The sequence below is a fragment of the Oncorhynchus keta genome, unplaced genomic scaffold (assembly GCF_023373465.1).
Source record: "Oncorhynchus keta strain PuntledgeMale-10-30-2019 unplaced genomic scaffold, Oket_V2 Un_contig_25586_pilon_pilon, whole genome shotgun sequence".
NCBI lineage: Eukaryota > Metazoa > Chordata > Actinopteri > Salmoniformes > Salmonidae > Oncorhynchus > Oncorhynchus keta.
The window spans coordinates 1-14,540 of NW_026284526.1; the positions used below are offsets into that span (position 1 = coordinate 1).

The window sequence follows — 14,540 nt, forward strand, 5'->3', positions numbered from 1 at the left end:
CTTACATCCAAACTGGTACCAGTAGTCTCTGATGGTCTGTTCTCCAGACCACCATGGGCCTCAGTAGTCTCTGATGGTCTGTTCTCAGACCACCATGGTGTCAGTAGTCTCTGATGGTCTGTTCTCCAGACCACCATGGTACCAGTAGTCTCTGATGGTCTGTTCTCCAGACCACCATGGTGTCAGTAGTCTCTGATGGTCTGTTCTCCAGACCACCATGGTACCAGTAGTCTCTGATGGTCTGTTCTCCAGACCACCATGGTGTCAGTAGTCTCTGATGGTCTGTTCTCCAGACCACCATGGTACCAGTAGTCTCTGATGGTCTGTTCTCCAGACCACCATGGTACCAGTAGTCTCTGATGGTCTGTTCTCCAGACCACCATGGTGTCAGTAGTCTCTGATGGTCTGTTCTCCAGACCACCATGGTACCAGTAGTCTATGTTCTCTTCTCCAGACCACCTTGGTACCAGTAGTCTCTGATGGTCTGTTCTCCAGACCACCATGGTACCAGTAGTCTCTGATGGTCTGTTCTCCAGACCACCATGGTACCAGTAATCTTTGTCTCTTCAGATGTGGAACAACAGCAGATCCAGAATCACCTTCCATTGGGAGAGGAGCAGTGACTGTCACATCATGGAGGTGGAGCCCCCTGCTGGGGAAATAGGTACACATCATGGTCACATCATGGAGGTGGAGCCCCCTGCTGGGGAAATAGGTACACATCATGGTCACATCATGGAGGTGGAGCCCCCTGCTGAAATAGGTACACATCATGGTCACATCATGGAGGTGGAGCCCCTGCTGGGAAATAGCTACACATCATGGTCACATAGAGGTGGAGCCCCCTGCTGAAATAGGTACACATCAGCGGTCACATCATGGAGGTGGAGCCCCCTGCTGGGGAAATAGGTACACATCATGGTCACATCATGGAGGTGGAGCCCCCTGCTGGGGAAATAGGTACACATCATGGTCACATCAGAGGTGGAGCCCCCTGCTGGGGAAATAGGTACACATCATGGTCACATCATGGAGGTGGAGCCCCCTGCTGGGGAAATAGGTACACATCATGGTCACATCATGGAGGTGGAGCCCCCTGCTGGGGAAATAGCTACACATCATGGTCACATCATGGAGGTGGAGCCCCCTGCTGGGGAAATAGGTACACATCATGGTCACATCATAGAGGTGGAGCCCCCTGCTGGGGAAATAGGTACACATCATGGTCACATCATGGAGGTGGAGCCCCCTGCTGGGGAAATAGCTACACATCATGGTCACATCATAGAGGTGGAGCCCCTGCTGGGAAATAGCTACACATGTGGTCACATCATAGGAGGTGGAGCCCCCTGCTGGGGAAATAGCTACACATCATGGTCACATCATAGAGGTGGAGCCCCCTGCTGGGGGAAATAGCTACATCATGGTCACATCATAGAGGTGGAGCCCCCTGCTGGGAAATAGCTACACATCATGGTCACATCATAGAGGTGGAGCCCCCTGCTGGGGAAATAGCTACACATCATGGTCACATCATAGAGGTGGAGCCCCCTGCTGGGGAAATAGGTACACATCATGGTCACATCATAGAGGTGGAGCCCCCTGCTGGGGAAATAGGTACATATCATGGTCACATCATGGAGGTGGAGCCCCCTGCTGGGGAAATAGGTACATATCATGGTCACATCATAGAGGTGGAGCCCCCTGCTGGGGAAATAGCTACACATCATGGTCACATCATGGAGGTGGAGCCCCCTGCTGGGGAAATAGGTACACATCATGGTCACATCATGGAGGTGGAGCCCCCTGCTGGGGAAATAGGTACACATCATGGTCACATCATAGAGGTGGAGCCCCTGCTGGGGAAATAGGTACACATCATGGTCACATCATGGAGGTGGAGCCTGCTGGGGAAATAGGTACACATCATGATCACATCATAGAGGTGGAGCCCCCTGCTGGGGAAATAGGTACACATCATGGTCACATCATAGAGGTGGAGCCCCTGCTGGGAAATAGGTACATATCATGGTCACATCATGGAGGTGGAGCCTCTGCTGGGGAAATAGGTACATATCATGGTCACATCATGGAGTTGGAGCCCCCTGCTGAAATGGCCTGGCCACATCATGGTCACATCATAGAGGGTGGAGCCCCCTGCTGGGGAAATAGCTACACATCATGGTCACATCATAGAGGTGGAGCCCCTGCTGGGGAAATGGGGTACACATCATGGTCACATCATAGGAGGTGGAGCCCCCTCCTGGGGAAATAGGTACATATCATGGTCACATCATGGAGGTGGAGCCCCCTGCTGGGGAAATAGGTACATATCATGGTCACATCATCAGAGGTGGAGCCCCTGCTGGGGAAATAGCTACACATCATGGTCACATCATGGAGGTGGAGCCCCCTGCTGGGGAAATAGGTACACATCATGGTCACATCATGGAGGTGGAGCCCCCTGCTGGGGAAATAGGTACACATCATGGTCACATCATAGAGGTGGAGACCCCCTGCTGGGGAAATAGGTACACATCATGGTCACATCATGGAGGTGGAGCCCCCTGCTGGGAAATAGGTACACATCATGGTCACATCATAGAGGTGGAGCCCCTGCTGGGAAATAGGTACACATCATGGTCACATCATAGAGGTGGAGCCCCTGCTGAAATAGGTATATCATGGTCACATCATGGAGGTGGAGCCCCCTGCTGGAAATAGGTACATATCATGGTCACATCATGGAGTTGGAGCCCCCTGCTGGGGAAATAGCTACACATCATGGTCACATCATAGAGGTGGAGCCCCCTGCTGGGGAAATAGCTACACATCATGGTCACATCATAGAGGTGGAGCCCCCTGCTGGGGAAATAGGTACATATCATGGTCACATCATAGAGGTGGAGCCCCTGCTGGGGAAATAGGTACATATCATGGTCAGCATCATAGAGGTGGAGCCCCTGCTGGGAAATAGGTACATATCATGGTCACATCATAGAGGTGGAGCCCCCTGCTGGGAAATAGCTACACATCATGGTCACATCATGGAGGTGGAGCCCCCTGCTGGGAAATAGGTACACATCATGGTCACATCATGGAGGTGGAGCCCCTGCTGGGGGAAATAGGTACACATCATGGTCACATCATAGAGGTGGAGCCCCTGCTGGGGAAATAGCTACACATCATGGTCACATCATAGAGGTAGAGCCCCCTGCTGAAATAGGAACACATCATGGTCACATCATAGAGGTGGAGCCCCTGCTGGAAATAGGAACATGCCATGGTCACATCATAGAGGTGGAGCCCCCTGCTGGGGAAATAGGTACACATCATGGTCACATCATAGAGGTGGAGCCCCCTGCTGGGGAAATAGGAACATGCCATGGTCACATCATAGAGGTGGAGCCCCCTGCTGGGGAAATAGGTACACATCATGGTCACATCATAGAGGTGGAGCCCCCTGCTGGGGAAATAGGAACATATCATGGTCACATCATAGAGGTGGAGCCCCCTGCTGGGGAAATAGGTACACATCATGGTCACATCATAGAGGTGGAGCCCCCTGCTGGGGAAATAGGTACACATCATGGTCACATCATGGAGGTGGAGCCCCCTGCTGGGGAAATAGGTACATATCATGGTCACATCATAGAGGTGGAGCCCCCTGCTGGGGAAATAGGTACATATCATGGTCACATCATAGAGGTGGAGCCCCCTGCTGGGGAAATAGCTACACATCATGGTCACATCATAGAGGTGGAGCCCCCTGCTGGGGAAATAGCTACACATCATGGTCACATCATAGAGGTGGAGCCCCCTGCTGGGGAAATAGCTACACATCATGGTCACATCATAGAGGTGGAGCCCCCTGCTGGGGAAATAGGTACACATCATGGTCACATCATGGAGGTGGAGCCCCTGCTGGGAAATAGCTACATCATGGTCACATCATAATGTGGAGCCCCCTGCTGGGAAATAGCTACACATCATGGTCACATCATAGAGGTGGAGCCCCTGCTGGGGAAAATAGCTACACATCATGGTCACATCATAGAGGTGGAGCCCCTGCTGGGAAATAGGTACACATCATGGTCACATCATAGAGGTGGAGCCCCCTGCTGGGGAAATAGGTACATATCATGGTCACATCATGGAGGTGGAGCCCCTGCTGGGAAATAGGTACATATCATGGTCACATCATAGAGGTGGAGCCCCCTGCTGGGAAATAGCTACACATCATGGTCACATCATGGAGGTGGAGCCCCTGCTGGGGAAATAGGTACACATCATGGTCACATCATGGAGGTGGAGCCCCTGCTGGGAAATAGGTACACATCATGGTCACATCATAGAGGTGGAGCCCCTGCTGGGAAATAGGTACACATCATGGTCACATCATGGAGGTGGAGCCCCCTGCTGGGAAATAGCTACACATCATGGTCACATCATAGAGGTGGAGCCCCCTGCTGGGGAAATAGGTACATATCATGGTCACATCATGGAGGTGGAGCCCCTGCTGAAATAGGTACATATCATGGTCACATCATGGAGTTGGAGCCCCCCTGCTGGGGAAATAGCTACACATCATGGTCACATCATAGAGGTGGAGCCCCTGCTGGGAAATAGCTACACATCATGGTCACATCATAGAGGTGGAGCCCCCTGCTGGGAAATAGGTACATATCATGGTCACATCATAGAGGTGGAGCCCCTGCTGGGAAATAGGTACATATCATGGTCACATCATAGAGGTGGAGCCCCCTGCTGGGGAAATAGGTACATATCATGGTCACATCATAGAGGTGGAGCCCCCTGCTGGGGAAATAGCTACACATCATGGTCACATCATGGAGGTGGAGCCCCCTGCTGGGGAAATAGGTACACATCATGGTCACATCATGGAGGTGGAGCCCCCTGCTGGGGAAATAGGTACACATCATGGTCACATCATAGAGGTGGAGCCCCCTGCTGGGGAAATAGCTACACATCATGGTCACATTATAGAGGTAGAGCCCCCTGCTGGGGAAATAGGAACACATCATGGTCACATCATAGAGGTGGAGCCCCCTGCTGGGGAAATAGGAACATGCCATGGTCACATCATAGAGGTGGAGCCCCCTGCTGGGGAAATAGGTACACATCATGGTCACATCATAGAGGTAGAGCCCCCTGCTGGGGAAATAGGAACACATCATGGTCACATCATAGAGGTGGAGCCCCCTGCTGGGGAAATAGGAACATGCCATGGTCACATCATAGAGGTGGAGCCCCCTGCTGGGGAAATAGGTACATATCATGGTCACATCATAGAGGTGGAGCCCCCTGCTGGGGAAATAGGAACATGCCATGGTCACATCATGGAGGTGGAGCCCCCTGCTGGGGAAATAGGTACACATCATGGTCACATCATGGAGGTGGAGCCCCCTGCTGGGGAAATAGGAACACATCATGGTCACATCATAGAGGTAGAGCCCCCTGCTGGGGAAATAGGAACATGCCATGGTCACATCATAGAGGTGGAGCCCCCTGCTGGGCAAATAGGTACATGCCATGGTCACATCATAGAGGTGGAGCCCCCTGCTGGGGAAATAGGTACATATCATGGTCACATCATAGAGGTGGAGCCCCCTGCTGGGGAAATAGGAACATGCCATGGTCACATCATGGAGGTGGAGCCCCCTGCTGGGAAAATAGGTACACATCATGGTCACATCATGGAGGTGGAGCCCCCTGCTGGGGAAATAGGTACATATCATGGTCACATCATAGAGGTGGAGCCCCCTGCTGGGGAAATAGGTACATATCATGGTCACATCATAGAGGTGGAGCCCCCTGCTGGGGAAATAGGAACATGCCATGGTCACATCATAGAGGTGGAGCCCCCTGCTGGGGAAATAGGTACATATCATGGTCACATCATAGAGGTGGAGCCCCCTGCTGGGGAAATAGGAACATGCCATGGTCACATCATAGAGGTGGAGCCCCCTGCTGGGGAAATAGGAACACATCATGGTCACATCATAGAGGTAGAGCCCCCTGCTGGGGAAATAGGAACACATCATGGTCACATCATAGAGGTGGAGCCCCCTGCTGGGGAAATAGGAACATGCCATGGTCACACATCATAGAGGTGGAGCCCCTGCTGGGGAAATAGGTACATATCATGGTCACATCATAGAGGTGGAGCCCCCTGCTGAAATAGGAACATGCCATGGTCACATCATGGAGGTGGAGCCCCTGCTGGGGAAATAGGTACACATCATGGTCACATCATGGAGGTGGAGCCCCGTGCTGGGGAAATAGGAACACATCATGGTCACATCATAGAGGTAGAGCCCCCTGCTGGGGAAATAGGAACACATCATGGTCACATCATAGAGGTGGAGCCCCCTGCTGGGGAAATAGGAACATGCCATGGTCACATCATAGAGGTGGAGCCCCCTGCTGGGCAAATAGGTACATGCCATGGTCACATCATAGAGGTGGAGCCCCCTGCTGGGGAAATAGGTACATATCATGGTCACATCATAGAGGTGGAGCCCCCTGCTGGGGAAATAGGAACATGCCATGGTCACATCATGGAGGTGGAGCCCCCTGCTGGGGAAATAGGTACACATCATGGTCACATCATGGAGGTGGAGCCCCCTGCTGGGGAAATAGGTACATATCATGGTCACATCATAGAGGTGGAGCCCCCTGCTGGGGAAATAGGTACATATCATGGTCACATCATAGAGGTGGAGCCCCCTGCTGGGGAAATAGGTACATATCATGGTCACATCATAGGGTGGAGCCCCCTGCTGGGAAATAGGAACATATCATGGTCACATCATAGAGGTGGAGCCCCTGCTGGGAAATAGGAACATATCATGGTCACATCATGGAGGTGGAGCCCCCTGCTGGGGAAATAGGTACATATCATGGTCACATCATAGAGGTGGAGCCCCCTGCTGGGGAAATAGGTACATATCATGGTCACATCATAGAGGTGGAGCCCCCTGCTGGGGAAATAGGTACATATCATGGTCACATCATAGAGGTGGAGCCCCCTGCTGGGGAAATAGGAACATATCATGGTCACATCATAGAGGTGGAGCCCCCTGCTGGGGAAATAGGTACATATCATGGTCACATCATGGAGGTGGAGCCCCCTGCTGGGGAAATAGGTACATATCATGGTCACATCATAGAGGTGGAGCCCCCTGCTGGGGAAATAGGTACACATCATGGTCACATCATAGAGGTGGAGCCCCCTGCTGGGGAAATAGGTACACATCATGGTCACATCATAGAGGTGGAGCCCCCTGCTGGGGAAATAGGTACATATCATGGTCACATCATGGAGGTGGAGCCCCCTGCTGGGGAAATAGGTACACATCATGGTCACACACAGATAGATGGAGGCCAATGTATAAATAACATATATTTATTTCCTTTATTATTTTCCCCTAACCCTACCACCCATCCCCTAATTGAAGTAAACGAATGAACAACAACACTTGGACGTATATTTCCAGCTTATCCATACTGTATACATTTAACACAGTCTATATATTTAGTCCCCATCCTTCCATCTTATCCATACTGTATACATCTAACACACAGTCTATATATTTAGTCCTCATCCTTCCAGCTTATCCATACTGTATACATTTAACACAGTCTATATATTTAGTCCCCATCCTTCCAGCTTATCCATACTGTATACATTTAACACACAGTCTATATATTTAGTCCTCATCCTTCCAGCTTATCCATACTGTATACATTTAACACACAGTCTATATATTTAGTCCTCATCCTTCCAGCTTATCCATACTGTATACATTTAACACAGTCTATATATTTAGTCCCCCTCCTTCCAGCTTATCCATACTGTATACATTTAACACAGTCTATATATTTAGTCCCCATCCTTCCATCTTATCCATACTGTATACATTTAACACACAGTCTATATATTTAGTCCCCATCCTTCCAGCTTATCCATACTGTATACATTTAACACACAGTCTATATATTTAGTCCTCATCCTTCCAGCTTATCCATACTGTATACATTTAACACAGTCTATATATTTAGTCCTCATCCTTCAGCTCCACTCAACCCCTCCCATCTATCTCTGAAAACCATCCAGTTTTTCTTTCTATTTGCCATATATTTTTCAACTGTGCTGTCTGTGATGTTTCACAAAAGTTCTGAAATATGTTAATATGTTAGAAATATGTTATCTACATAAGTATTCAGACCCTTTGCTATGAAACTTGAAATTGAAGTCAGGTGCATCCTGTTTCCATTGATCATCCTTGAGCTGTTTCTACAACTTGATTGGAGTCCACCTGTGGTAAATTCAATTGACTGGACATGAAGGTCCCCAAGAACAGTAGCCTCCATCATTCTGCAGCATTGAAGGTCCCCAAGAACACAGTGGCCTCCATCATTCTGCAGCATTGAAGGTCTCCAAGAACATAGTGGCCTCCATCATTCTGCAGCATTGAAGGTCCCCAAGATCACAGTGGCCTCCATCATTCTGCAGCATTGAAGGTCTCCAAGAACATAGTGGCCTCCATCATTCTGCAGCATTAAAGGTCCCCAAGAACACAGTGGCATCCATCATTCTGCAGCATTGAAGGTCTCCAAGAACACAGTGGTCTCCATCATTCTGCAGCATTGAAGGTCCCCAAGAACACAGTGGCCTCCATCATTCTGCAGTATTGAAGGTCTCCAAGAACACAATGGTCTCCATCATTCTGCAGCATTGAAGGTCCCCAAGAACACAGTGGCCTCCATCATTCTGCAGCATTGAAGGTCTCCAAGAACACAGTGGTCTCCATCATTCTGCAGCATTGAAGGTCCCCAAGAACACAGTGGCCTCCATCATTCTGCAGCATTGAAGGTCTCCAAGAACATAGTGGCCTCCATCATTCTAAAATGGAAGAAGTTTGGATCCACCAAGACTCTTCCGAGAGCTGGCCGCCCGGCCAAACTGAGCAATCAGGGGAAGAAGGGCCTTGGTCAATGGTCACTCTGACTGACAGAGCTCCAGAGTTCCTCTGTGGAAATGGGAGAACCATCCAGAAGGATAACCATCTCTGCGGCACCACCAATCAGGTCTTTATGGTAGAGTGACCAGACGGAAGCCACTCCTCAGTAAAAGGCACGACAGCCCGCTTGGAGTTTACCAATAGGCACCTAAAGGACTCTCAGACTATGAGAAACATGATTCTCTGGTCTGATTAAACCAAGATTGAATTCTTTGGCCTGAACACCAAGCATCACATCTGGAGGAAACCTGGCACCATCCCTACGGTGAAGCATGGTGGTGGCAGCATCACGTCTGGAGGAAACCTGGCACCATCCCTACGGTGAAGCATGGTGGTGGCAGCATCACATCTGGAGGAAACCTGGCACCATCCCTACGGTGAAGCATGGTGGTGGCAGCATCACATCTGGAGGAAACTTTGCACCATCCCTACGGTGAAGCACGGTGGTGGCAGCATCATGCTGTGAGGTTGTTTTTCAGCAGCAGGGACTGGGAGACTAGTCAGGACCAAAGGAAAGATGAACGGAGCAAAGTACAGAGAGATCCTTGATGAAAACCTGCTCCAGAGCACTCAGGATCTCTGACTGGGGCGAAGGTTCACCTTTCAACAAGACAATGACCCTAAGAACACAGCCAAGACAATGCAGGAGTGGCTTCAGGACAAGTCTCTGAATGTCCTTGAGTGCCCAGCCAGAGCCCAGACTTGAACCCGATCAAAGATCTCTAGAGAGACCTGAAAATAGCTGTGCAGCAACGCTCCCCATCCAACCTTGAGAGGATCTGCAGAGAAGAATGGTAGAAACTCCCCAAATACAGGTGTGCCAAGCTTGTCGTGTCATACCCAAGAAGACTCTATGCTGTAATTGCTGCCTAAGGTGCTTCAACAAAGTACTGAGCAAATGGTCTGAATACTTATGTAAATGTCATATTTCCTTAAATGAAACTGGTATGCTTTTTCATTCATCACAATTTCTTTAGCCAATTTTGGTCGTTAATGCAGGGCTGACAGACAAGTTCCTTACTTTATCCCCTTTCTTCTTGCCTCTTCCATTTTTGCGGTAATGCTGCAATTCGTTGGTTGTAATTCTGGTGAGAGCAGACATTTCCATATTTTTTTGTTAGCTGCATCTATGACATAACTCCACCAGTCCTATTTATGAAGATTATACAAAAAATCGAATTATTCCCTAAATATTGTTTTTTTTTAACCATAGAGGTCTAATGATTTAATATTTCATTATTTCTGCCCTCTGAATTCATATTCATTATATAAATAGGCACATTTAATTTTGTCTGACTTGCCGTTCCAAATAAAATGGAATCTTTTTTGCTCATATCATTTTAAAAACAAGTCTGGTCTGTTGGCTGACTGGTTAGTAGGCTGGTCTGTTGGCTGACTGGTTAGTAGGCTGGTCTGTTGGCTGACCGGTTAGTAGGCTGGTCTGTTGGCTGACTGGTTAGTAGGCTGGTCTGTTGGCTGACTGGTTAGTAGGCTGGTCTGTTGGCTGACTGGTTAGTAGGCTGGTCTGTTGGCTGACTGGTTAGTAGACTGGTCTGTTGGCTGACTGGTTAGTAGACTGGTCTGTTGACTGACTGGTTAGTAGACTGGTCTGTTGACTGACTGGTTAGTACACTGGCTAGTAACCTGCTGTTTACTGACTGGTTAGTAGACTGGTCTGTTGGCTGACTGACTGGTTAGTAGACTGGGCTGTTGACTGACTGACTGGTTAGTAGACTGGGCTGTTGACTGACTGACTGGTTAGTAGACTGGGCTGTTGACTGACTAGTTAATAAAGCTAATCTGAAAACAAGACTCCCTAAATTCAGCACATTGATTGTGCAACCAGGGCTGGAAAAACCTTGGATCGTTGTTATTCTAACTTCCGCGATGCATATAAGGTCCTGCCCCGCCCTCCTTTCAGAAAAGCTGACCACGACTCCATTTTGATGATCCCTGCCTACAGACAGAAACTAAAACAAGAAGCTCCCACGCTCAGGTCTGTTCAACGCTGGTCCGACCAATCTGATTCCACGCTTCAAGACTGCTTCCATCACGCGGACTGGGATATGTTCCGCATAAGCGTCCAACAACAACATTGACGAATACGCTGATTCTGTGAGCGCGTTCATTAGAAAGTGCATCGGGTGCATCGTACCCACAGCAACTATTAAAACATTCCCAAACCATAGTGGAGTTTGGAGTGTGACTGTTTGAGGTTGTGGACAGGTGTCTTTAATACTGATAACAAGTTCAAACAGGTGCCATTAATACAGATAACGAGTGGAAGAGAGAGGAGCCTCTTAAAGAAGAAGTTACAGGTCTGTGAGAGCCAGAAATCTTGCTTGTTTGTAGGTGACCAAATACTTATTTTCCACCATAATTTGCAAATAAATTAATTAAAAATCCTACAATGTGATTTTCTGGATTTCTTTTTCTCATTTTGTCTGTCATAGTTGAAGTGTATCTATGATGAAAATTACAGGACTCTCATCTTTTTAAGTGGGAGAACTTACACAATTGGTGGCTGACTAAATACATTTTTGCCCCACTGTACATGTATCACTAGCCACTTTAAACTTTGCCACTTTGTCTACATACTCATCTCATATCTTTATACTGTACTCGATACCATCTACTGTATCTTTATGTAATACATGTATCACTAGCCACTTTAAACTATGCCACTTTGTCTACATACTCATCTCATATCTATATACTGTACTCGATACCATCTACTGCATCTTGCCTATGCTGCTCTGTACCATCACTCATTCATATATCTTTATGTACATATTCTTTATCCTTTTACACTTGTGTGTATAAGGTAGTAGTTGTAGAATTGTTAGTTAGATTACTTGTTGGTTATTACTGCATTGTTGGAACTAGAAGAACAAGCATTTCGCTACACTCGCATTAACATCTGCTAACCATGTGTATGAGGACCATTGACATCTGCTAACCATGTGTATGAGGACCATTAACATCTGCTAACCATGTGACCAATAACATCTACTAACCATGTGTATGAGGACCATTAACATCTGCTAACCATGTGTATGAGGACCATTAACATCTGCTAACCATGTGTATGAGGACCATTAACATCTGCTAACCATGTGTATGAGGACCATTAACATCTGCTAACCATGTGTATGTGACCATTAACATCTGCTAACCATGTGTATGAGGACCATTAACATCTGCTAACCCATGTGTATGTGACCATTAACATCTGCTAACCATGTGTATGAGGACCATTAACATCTGCTAACCATGTGTATGAGGACCATTAACATCTGCTAACCATGTGTATGAGGACCATTAACATCTGCAACCATGTGTATGAGGACCATTAACATCTGCTAACCATGTGTATGAGGACCATTAACATCTGCTAACCATGTGTATGTGACCATTAACATCTGCTAACCATGTGTATGAGGACCATTAACATCTGCAACCATGTGTATGTGACCATTAACATCTGCTAACCATGTGTATGAGGACCAGTAACATCTGCTAACCATGTGTATGTGACCATTAACATCTGCTAAACCATGTGTATGAGGACCATTAACATCTGCCCCAACCATGTGTATGAGGACCATTAGCATCTGCTAACCATGTGTATGAGGACCATTAACATCTGCTAACCATGTGTATGAGGACCATTAACATCTGCTAACCATGTGTATGAGGACCATTAACATCTGCTAACCATGTGTATGTGACCATTAACATCTGCTAACCATGTGTATGAGGACCATTAACATCTGCTAACCATGTGTATGTGACCATTAACATCTGCTAACCATGTGTATGAGGACCATTAACATCTGCTAACCATGTGTATGTGACCATTAACATCTGCTAACCATGTGTATGAGGACCATTAACATCTGCTAACCATGTGTATGAGGACCATTAACATCTGCTAACCATGTGTATGAGGACCATTAACATCTGCTAACCATGTGTATGAGGACCATTAACATCTGCTAACCATGTGTATGAGGACCATTAACATCTACTAACCATGTGACCAATAACATCTACTAACCATGTGACCAATAACATCTGCTAACCATGTGACCAATAACATCTGCTAACCATGTGACCAATAACATCTACTAACCATGTGACCAATAACATCTACTAACCATGTGACCAATAACATCTGCTAACCATGTGACCAATAACATCTACTAACCATGTGACCAATAACATCTACTAACCATGTGTATGAGGACCATTAACATCTGCTAACCATGTGTATGAGGACCATTAACATCTGCCAACCATGTGTATGAGGACCATTAACATCTGCTAACAATGTGTATGAGGATCATTAACATCTACTAACCATGTGAACAATAACATCTGCTAACCATGTGTATGAGGACCATTAACATCTGCTAACTATGTGTATGAGGACCATTAACATCTACTAACCATGTGACCAATAACATCTGCTAACCATGTGACCAATAACATCTGCTAACCATGTGACCAATAACATCTACTAACCATGTGACCAATAACATCTGCTAACCATGTGACCAATAACATCTACTATCCATGTGACCAATAACATCTGCTAACCATGTGACCAATAACATCTACTAACCATGTGACCAATAACATCTGCTAACCATGTGACCAATAACATCTACTAACCATGTGACCAATAACATCTGCTAACCATGTGACCAATAACATCTGCTAACCATGTGACCAATAACATCTACTAACCATGTGACCAATAACATCTACTAACCATGTGACCAATAACATCTGCTAACCATGTGACCAATAACATCTACTAACCATGTGACCAATAACATCTACTAACCATGTGACCAATAACATCTACTAACCATGTGACCAATAACATCTACTAACCATGTGACCAATAACATCTACTAACCATGTGACCAATAACATCTACTAACCATGTGACCAATAACATCTACTAACCATGTGACCAATAACATCTACTAACCATGTGACCAATAACATCTGCTAACCATGTGACCAATAACATCTGCTAACCATGTGACCAATAACATCTACTAACCATGTGACCAATAACATCTGCTAACCATGTGACCAATATCATCTGCTAACCATGTGACCAATATCATCTGCTAACCATGTGACAAATACAATTCGATTTAATAGAATGCTCTGTTGACTGACTAGTGGTTAGTAAACTGATCTGTTGTCTGACTGGTTGACTGTGTGTTTGTGGTCCAGAGATGAACGAGTGTTTTGACCTGGAGCTGGTTCTGACCGGAGGGCGACCAGGTGAGGTCATATCCAGACTGCTGTGTCATGTTCAGCACCATCACCAACCTGTTGCTCTGGTCATACAGGTCACCTTCAAGGTGAGAGAGACTCCTATCATAGCTGTCTAAACGGCATCATCCGCTGAGGTAGTCGTTCTCAGAGAGACTCATATCATAGCTGTCTAAACGGCATCATCCGCTGAGG

General features: G+C 47.2%; 1 protein-coding gene across 1 annotated transcript; it reads left to right on the plus strand.

The window, feature by feature from the left end:
* The first annotated feature begins 482 nt into the window (after positions 1 to 482).
* On the plus strand, positions 483 to 14,464 carry LOC127922402 (deleted in lung and esophageal cancer protein 1-like). The gene is made up of 2 exons (XM_052506109.1): positions 483 to 664; positions 14,304 to 14,464. The coding sequence occupies exons 1-2, from the start codon at positions 571 to 573 to the stop codon at positions 14,462 to 14,464; spliced, it is 255 nt and encodes an 84-aa protein (XP_052362069.1). The 5' UTR covers positions 483 to 570.
* Positions 14,465 to 14,540: the final 76 nt, after the last annotated feature.